General features: G+C 38.2%; 1 protein-coding gene across 1 annotated transcript; it reads right to left on the reverse strand.

Moving 5' to 3' along the window:
* Positions 1 to 882: 882 nt before the first annotated feature.
* Positions 883 to 6,679, reverse strand: diablo (diablo IAP-binding mitochondrial protein). The gene is made up of 6 exons (XM_008119859.2): positions 6,522 to 6,679; positions 4,922 to 5,042; positions 3,490 to 3,621; positions 3,285 to 3,395; positions 3,086 to 3,182; positions 883 to 1,555 (listed from the first exon to the last, which is right to left on the reverse strand). The coding sequence occupies exons 1-6, from the start codon at positions 6,569 to 6,571 to the stop codon at positions 1,341 to 1,343; spliced, it is 726 nt and encodes a 241-aa protein (XP_008118066.1). The 5' UTR covers positions 6,572 to 6,679; the 3' UTR covers positions 883 to 1,340.
* Between the last annotated feature and the right edge of the window lie 2,831 nt (positions 6,680 to 9,510).

Consider the following 9,510-nt stretch of genomic DNA (forward strand, 5'->3'; position numbering starts at 1 on the left):
ATTATTACATGTATTATTTTACTCTATTATTATTAAAAGGATACATAAGTACATTTACATTGAAGAAGATGAGAATAATGATTTGATCAGAGTTGGACAATCTTAAATTAGAGCTTTATGCAAATATTCATAAACATTTAACCTACGGATGCCTCAATGTAATTTTATTAGTATCTGTTTATATATCTGAAATTTACCACCCTCGGCTTATACTGGAGTCAATGTTTTCCCAGTTTTTTGTGGTAAAATTAGGTGCCTCGGCTTCTATTCGGGTCGGCTTATACTCGAGTATATATGGTACTCTGATTGAAATCCCGTGTTTTGTTGCATAATAATCACACTATCCATGGAAAAGGGGTTATTTATTTTGTAGGTTAACTATAAATCAAGTATATACGGTATTTTCTTTCATTTGGGGAGTGATTTCTCTATTTCTTAAAGCCTTGGAGTGTTTTCAGAGGTGAACATTGGCTCTCTCTCTTGAGAAAAAAGCCTTCTACCATTTTGTCATCTTTTAATATTTCCCAGATGTTGCTGAATTGCAACTTCCAGTAGTGAGGAATGCTTGGAGTTGCAGTTCTGACAACATCTGGGCACACAATTCCCATCTCTCCACCCGGTTTTTCAAAGACGCGTCTCCAAATGCCCCTCGCCACGATCACATCTCTTTGCCATGTTGTCTATACTATCTTTCCATATTGCTAAACACCCTCTCTCCTTTGTGGCCAATAAATGCTCAATTTTGAATATGCAAAATATTCAAGCAGTTGCACAACCCAGCTTTGCATGGGCACATGATGGTATATACACATTTCTCTCGCTGGATCGATGACTTAGCTGCACCCATCCAACATTTTCCCTTTCAGTTACCACTCAGAGCACTCGTTTTTACTTATCTTTATTTTAAAAACTGGCTGTCTGTAGAATTAAGTAAACAACAGAAGTTATCGTTCTCCAAACTGAATGGTTAGGAACACAACGTGAAAACATTTTTTGAACTAGGTACCATCGTTCCTCACAAACACAAACAAGTATTTTTAGAACACTTAGAGAAGAGAGAAAAAAGCCCTTTGTGGATTTGAACCTGTAGTTACCGCCAGGCTTTGGGGAGTTGAAGGCGCGATTTAATTTCTCTCCATAATTTCGCTTTCCACTCGGAGGTCACAAGAGGCACAAACGCAGGTGCCTCTCTGGTGCTTGTTTTCACATTTGTACAGCTGTGCATTCAAGTAGAATTAACTTTCCCCAACAGGCTGGAAACACACCTCCCCAGTTCAGGGGCTGCCCAGGCCCAAGGCTTTCAACGGAACAGGGTTACCATCCGTGTGGCCTTCCCGTCTTCAGTCTTCACGGAGATAGGCCTCCTCGGCTTCCTCCACACTGGCCTGGCGCCTCGCAGCTGCCAAGGCCTCCTCTTCCTTCAGCTTCATGAGCTCCTCCGTTTGGACCTCGGCTAGCTTGCTCTCGGCCTTCTGCGACAGCTGGCGGGCCTCTTGGATTTGTGTTCTCACCAGCTGGATGTGGTTATGTGTGCCTACCGAGGCCTGGTCAGCCCCTGCAAAGGGAAAATTGAAACCGCATCAGTGGGTTCGCCCATGAAAGACAACCAGACCAGGATCTTGGGCACATATCCCCAAGGACGCAAATACAGTAGAGTCTCACTTATCCGTCATAAATTGGCAGGTAGAAAGACCGATAAGCGAAACTGACGGAAAACAGGGTGGGTGCTCGCTCGCCCACTCTCGCTCACTTACCAATAGAAGGCCTCTGGTTAGAAAAGCTAGACGAAATCTATGACATGGACAGACTTACATATTTAATGAAAGAAACCAGAGGCAAACCAATAAAGTTGACTGACTGGAAAAAATATGAAGCATATAGAAAATTAGCAACAGACTGAAAGAAAAATAAAGGAGAAAACGGTGAATTCAAACTATGATGCTGACCAACAAACAAGAAAAGACAAATATCTAAATACAACCAGGAAAAGTAGAAAACGGAAGACCAAAACAAACGTTACCCTCATTACCCAATGATGGGCAAGCTTTTGCACTTGGTGTGTCAAAATTCACCAAAAAACCTAGCATGACTTGGGAGGTGTGTCACTTTGAGAAAAAAACCCATAATTTTGCAATATGTATAGTTTAAATAACAAAAATGTATAATTGTAATATATAATAAATCAAAAACTATTTACTCCCATTATTTCCATGTACAACAATCTATGGTACCGCTTGCAGTTTCCACACTGATTTCTCTCTATTGTAGTTTCAATGTAGTCATGAATAATATAATAATATAATATACTACAATAATAGAATAATAATAGAATGATAATATATATATATATATATATAAGGGTAATGAAATTTTGACCTAGGACAAAACAACAAAACTACACATCTCAGAAACACTAAACTTGGCAGCACAACCCCTCATCCATGCCTCTACGTTCATACAACAAAAAGCTCCAGCTACTCCAGAAAACAGCCAGGCTTTGAGACTGCAAGGGTATTCACTGCTATTCCACCTGGCCAACAAAGGATTCCCATAAGCCACAGCAACACGTGGCAGGGCAAAGCTAGTATATATACATATAAATGTAATGTGTATAATTCCCATGGAGTAAACAACAAAACCACTGGACCAAATCACACCAAATTTGGCCAGAAAAGACATAATCATCCAAATCAATCTGCATGTGGCAGAAAAATGGCTACAGCACTGACACGCGTGTCATAGGTTGGTCATCACTGCCCTACCCCAACCAATTTCCATTAAAATTCTTTCCTTCCTTTCTCTCTCTGTTTTTCCTTTTTCTTGTCCTTCCTATTTTTCAATTTCCTCTCCTCACTTATATCCACCCATGCTTTTTCTTTTATGTAAGCACTGAAAATTTCAATAAAAATTATTTGAAAAAAAAAAAGAAATTTGGGATGCTGAACCAAAATGAAACCTCTGGTATGTGAATGCAAACCAATGGGAGAAACAATGCACGTAAATACAGGCTTGTCCTCGATTGTGAGGCGGGAAGAACGGAGCCACGTGCGAATCACATCCGCATCCACGCTTTCATTTGTACTACCTGATTGATAGGCTGCTTCGGCCGCCATCTCCGAAAGACGCAGCGCAGTCATCCATCGGGATTCTAGTTTCAAGTACTCTTGCTGCTTTTCAGTCATCTAGTGAAAATCAGGCATTACCGTTAGACACCCAAGTTGACTTTGTTGGGGGGAATCTGAAACATAGTTTGATCCAAAGCCAGAATGAGACAGGTCTCGTACCTCTACTCGAGCACCAATGATCACCTGCCAGACAGCATCCTCCTCTTTAGAATTCATTTTCCCAATGAGGTGTGCATACTTCTGGTACAGGGACACCAGTGTGTAAACTGCCTGCAAAGGGAGACAGAGCTCATGAGCATCACATCTAGTTGACTCAACCGCCAGCCATAAAATCTGCGACTTCAAAGACCAAGGCATCTCTTACCGTGGTATATTCTGTCAGTGCGTCAATTAACGCATATGTGGTCTGAGAGAGGAGAGTACCGGTGCTATCGGTTACCAAAGAGGCAGCTCTTCGGATTAAAGCTTCATTGCTGAGAGAACTTGGATCATGTTTCTGAAAGACAAGGTTATCTTCAAGTCAGGCTACTTACAAAGCATCGTGGACCGTCAGAATCTGGGGAGAAGGAATTTCATTCCGACGCCAGGAAATGTTCATAGTACTACAGGATTTATACTACAGATCCATTGTAAGTGTAATAATAATAATATTTTTCATTGATTGTAAGATGCATACTAATTTCAGCACCCACAGGGAAAAAAGCCGTACTTTATTTCCTCACATAATAGTCGCGCCCTTTTCCATTAAAAAAGGGAAAAGGGGGAAAATCTGCCTTTGATTTGTTTTTTAAATTACAAAACTGCCTTTCCTTCAAAAGGGGAGGAGGAGAAGGGAGGATCCAGCCCCAAAGAACTCAGTTTCTATTTGTTTAGACTCCTGAGTCATTTGGGACAGATTCTTCCTTCTTTCCGCAAAGGCCAGGCAGTTTAAAAACTATGAAATGAAGGTCTCGGAAGCTCCACTCTCCCCTTCCTCTGAGGGAAGGAAGGGGAGATCAGCCCCAAACGGCTCTACGACTATTATGCGAGGAACAGAAAATACCAATTTTGCCACCCCGAACATGGGGCGCGACTATTACGCAGTGCTGAGTATTACGCAATGAAATACAGTATTTTAAGATACGTAAAAGCACTCCTGATTCTAAGACTCACCTACGACTATTATGCGAGGAACAGAAAATACCAATTTTGCCACCCCGAACATGGGGCGCGACTATTACGCAGTGCTGAGTATTACGCAATGAAATACAGTATTTTAAGATACGTAAAAGCACTCCTGATTCTAAGACTCACCTACGACTATTATGCGAGGAACAGAAAATACCAATTTTGTCACCCCGAAAATGGGGCGCGACTATTACGCGGTGCTGAGTATTACGCAATGAAATACAGTATTTTAAGATACATAAAAGCACTCCTGATTCTAAGACTCACCTTGTTTTTAGCAATGTTTATATGGGGAGAGAGTGCATCTTAGAATGGAATACATAGGGCATTATTATTATTATTATTATTACTGATTGTGCGATGAAAGACTATGATTCTAAGACTCATTTTGTTTTTAGCAATATTTATATGGTGAGAGAGTGCATCTTAGAATGAAATACATAGGATATTATTATATTATTACTACTACTACTACCACCACCACCACGAATGGGAGGAACCAAATCCCTGTCCCTTGTGTCACCTGGCCTGTCTGACTTTCCAAGGGAAAATGTTTTAGCAAGGTATCAAAACCCATCAGGCGAAAGGCAACAAATCAGAAAGTGAAAACAATGGCCCGGGCTGGCTACCTGTGTGATGGGGATGGCCGCGAGCGTGGCTCCGAGGCCCAAGGCGGCTGCTTTGCTCCAAGGTCCCCTCAGTCCGGAGGCACAGCGGGTCCTCAAAGGTGCCAGGAGGGGACGGCTCTGCCTGGAAAAGACCACGGAGGAGGCGGTTGAGACCCACGGCTGTGTCCCTTTGAAAGGCAACCCCCAAACCCCTTGGGGTCTCTATCCAGTTAGACACTCTGAGCTGAGGAAATTGGGCACAACAGATTTATTTGATCAAATCTCTCCATCAGTAGGGTGGCCTTTTGCAGTTTTATTATAGTAGAGTCTCACTTGGGAGCCCAGGGGGCAAAGTGTGTTAAAGCGCTGAGCTGCTGAACTTGCAGACCGAAAGGTCCCAGGTTCAAATCCCAGGAGCAGAATGAGCGCCCGCTGTTAGCCCCAGCTCCTGCCAACCTAGCAGTTTGAAAACATGCCAATGTGAGTAGATCAATAGGTACCGCTCCAGCGGGAAGGTAACAGCGCTCCATGCAGTCATGCCAGTGGCCACATGACCTTGGAGGTGTCTATGGACAACGCTGGCTTAGAAATGGAGATGAGCACCAACCCCCAGAGTCAGACATGACTGGACTTAACGTCAGGGGAAACCTTTACTTTACTTAGAGTCTCACTTATCCAAGCTAGACGGGCCAGCAGAACATTGGATAAGCGAATACAGTACAGTCTCACTTATCCAACATAAACAGGCCAGCAGAATGTTGAATAAGTGAATATCTTGGATAATAAGGAGGAATTAAGGAAAAGCCTATTAAACATCAAATTAGGTTATGATGTTATAAATTAAGCACCAAAACATCATGTTATACAAATTTGACAGAAAAGGTAGTTCAATACGCAGTAATGTTATGTTGTAATTACTGTATTTATAAATTTAGCACCAAAATATCATGATATATTGAAAACACTGACTACAAAAATGCACTGGATAATCCAGAACCTTGGATAAGCGAATGTTGGATAAGTGAGACTCTACTGTATATACATATATATATATTATAAATATATAATATATTGTATATACATATAGTATTGATAATATTATAACGGAATACATTATTATACTATTAATAATACAATATAATAATATTAATTATATATTAAATGTAAGATTACTAATATTATATAATGATATAGTACAATATAGTAATTTAATGCTCATATTGTGCTATACTAATAATATATTGTATGTTCATTTGATTTGTAAGCCTTTGGGCTGAGAAGAGTGGGATATAAATGTAGTAAGTAAATAAATAAATAGAAATATTGTAAAGAAGTGGTAAATAAATAAGGCTGATCAAGGTGGCCAATGGCAACAGGGAGACCAAAGTTCTTTCTCCCACTCTGAAGATGCCACAGATATAGAAACACCGCTTGCCTAGTTCCCAAGAGACCTCACAACCTCTGCCTGCCATCGATGCAGGCGAAACGTCAGGAGAGAGTGCTTCTGGAACATAGCAACCCATTGAGATTCCAGCCATTAAGGTCTTCGACAACACAAAATGTGGAATAAGGTCAAAACAAAGAATTTGGGATTAGAAAGGGGAGAAAACGTTAACTTTACCTGGCCAGGAAGCACCAAGTCCGCAGCCACCCAACGCTCCAAGCCGCCATCTTTTTTTGCTGGCGGAAGTGACGTCAGAAAGGCCGCCCTGAGGCAGGTGCCCTTTCGGAACCTTCACATCATTGATTGGCAGTGTTCCCAGCCTTCCTAGCGCCAGATTGGTCTTTTTTCCTCCTTTGAGACTTCAACTCCCAGAAGCCTCAGCCAGCTTGACCCGCGGCCAGGAATTCTGGGAGTTGAAGTCCAAAAAAATAAAAAAAAGCGCTCGATTCGGCGCCGTCGCCAGCAGGGGGTGCTCTAAGGCCGCTGTTTGGCACTCGACCCCAAAGGGCCGCGGTCCTTTTGTTGTTTTGTTACACTTCCGGGTTTGTACTCCAATTATTTATTTATTCATTACATTTATATCCCGCTCTTCTCACCCCAAAGGCTTACAGATCAAATGAACATACAATATATTATGAGCATAGCACAATATGAGCATTAAATTACTATAGTGTACTATATCATTATATGGTAATATTATTAGTAATCTTACATTTAATATATAATATATAATTAATATTATTATTTTGTACTATTAGTAGTATAATATTGTATTCCATAATACAATTGACACTTCCGGGCCTCCTCCCTTTGTTATTTCTTTTATTGATTTATGTATATCCCGCTTTTTCTCTCCATACAGAGACTCAAAGCGGCTGAACATCAAAAACATTACAACTTCAAAAACACAAACATGCAATAAGGAAACAGCATATCATTATATATTATATTAGATATTATCTAATATAATATATTTGATATTACCAGTATATTATAATATAATTATATATATTATAATATATTAGATATTATCTGTATAAATTGATAACCATATTATAATGTAATACAATCTAATAGCAATAATAATATTGTAATATAGTAATCTATTAAATATAATTACTACTGATAATATCTAATATATTAGAGTAGATATTATCTAATACAATATATTAGATATCAGTATATTATAATATATATACTGTATTTATAATATATTAGATATATTTATATATAACCATATTATAATGTAATATAATCTAATAGCAATAATGATATCGTAATATAGTAATAGTAATCTATTACATGTAATTACTACTGATAATATCTAATATATTATCTATTTAATATATAATATATAAATAATATATATTTAATATATTATCTAATATCATATATTAGATATTTCCAGTATATTATAATATAATTATAATATATTATATTATAATATATTAGATATTATCAGTATATATTAGATATTATCTAATATATTAGATATTATCAGTAGTAATTATATGTAATCGATTACTATTACTATATTACGATATTATTATTGCTATTAGATTGTATTACATTATAATATGATATGCAGAGGCAAGGTATTATATTACAATAGAGTCTCACTTATCCAACATAAACGGGCCGGCAGAACGTTGGATAAGCGAATATGTTGGATAATAAGGAGAGATTAAGGAAAAGCCTATTAAACATCAAATTAGGTTATGATTTTACAAACTAAGCACCAAAACATCATGTTATACAACAAATTTGACAGAAAAAGCAGTTCAATACGCAGTAATGTTATGTTGTAATTACTGTATTTATGAATTTAGCACCAAAATATCACGATGTATTGAAACATTGACTACAAAAATGCCTTGGATAATCCAGAAGCTTGGATAAGCGAGGCTTGGCTAAGTGAGACTCTACTGTATTAGATAATATCTAATATATTAGATAATACAATCTAATATATACTAATAATATATTATAATATATCTAATATATACTAATAATATCTAATATATTATATTATAATATATTATAATTATAATATACTGGTAATATCTAATATATTATATTAGATAATATCTACTATAATTTATTAGATATGATCAGTAGTAATTATATTTCATAGATTGATATTACTATATTACGATATTATTAGTGCTATTAGATTGTATTACATTATAAAATGGTTATCAATATGATATGCAGAGGCAAGGTATTATATTATTAGCATATTAGCAATACTATAATTTATTAGATATGATCAGTAGTAATTATATTTCATAGATTGATATTACTATATTACGATATTATTAGTGCTATTAGATTGTATTACATTATAAAATGGTTATCAATATGATATGCAGAGGCAAGGTATTATATTATTAGCATATTAGCAATACTATAATTTATTAGATATGATCAGTAGTAATTATATTTCATAGATTGATATTACTATATTACGATATTATTAGTGCTATTAGATTGTATTACATTATAATATGGTTATCAATATGATATGCAGAGGCAAGGTATTATATTATTAGCATAGCAGAATATTAGCTAAAGAAGCCGGAAGTGTATCCGCTCCGAACTCTATGAGGCCGTCTACTGCGCATGCGTTCTCTCGACGCCTTTCGCCCGCTAGAGGAAGCGGCTCCGGAGGAGCAATGGCGGAGAACGCCGCGCGTCTTTCCCGCTTAAAATTGTGAGGGGAAAAAGTTTCCAAACAAACAAAAAGGACGTGAAACTTCTGCGCCTGTGCGGAGCGAGGTCTTCGGTTTGCCGCGTTTTTAAACTCTTCGACGGCGTGTGTTGGCTTGTGAGTGAAACTGAGACGACGAGAAAGGGGGGGGGGGGAGGTGTGAGGGAGGAGACGACGGAAAACAAACATGGCGGAGAGGCCTAAGGCCTTTACAACACTGAGGGAGCCAGGCCTGGCTCTTCCCATTGCATTGGACTTGCTCCCAGGATTCCTGGCCCTTGGGCGAGCTGGCAAGGCCTTCTGGGAGTTTATTTATTTACAACAACAATTCTTTATTGTGTTGTCGAAGGCTTTCATGGCCGGGATCACAGGGTTGTTGTATGTCTTTCGGGCTGTGTGGCCATGTTCCAGAAGCATTCTCTCCTGACGTTTCGCCCACATCTATGGCAGGCATCC

Source organism: Anolis carolinensis, chromosome X, assembly GCF_035594765.1.
Source record: "Anolis carolinensis isolate JA03-04 chromosome X, rAnoCar3.1.pri, whole genome shotgun sequence".
Classification (NCBI taxonomy): domain Eukaryota; kingdom Metazoa; phylum Chordata; class Lepidosauria; order Squamata; family Dactyloidae; genus Anolis; species Anolis carolinensis.

Excerpts from the sequence above, each read along its gene's own strand:
- diablo (XM_008119859.2), bottom strand. The coding sequence starts at position 6,571 with ATGGCGGCTTGGAGCGTTGGGTGGCTGCGGACTTGGTGCTTCCTGGCC. Across the intron at positions 3,622-4,921 it reads CGGCCATCCCCATCACACAG|AAACATGATCCAAGTTCTCT; the intron begins GTAGCCAGCCCG and ends CTTGTCTTTCAG. Across the intron at positions 3,183-3,284 it reads TCATTGGTGCTCGAGTAGAG|ATGACTGAAAAGCAGCAAGA; the intron begins GTACGAGACCTG and ends GATTTTCACTAG.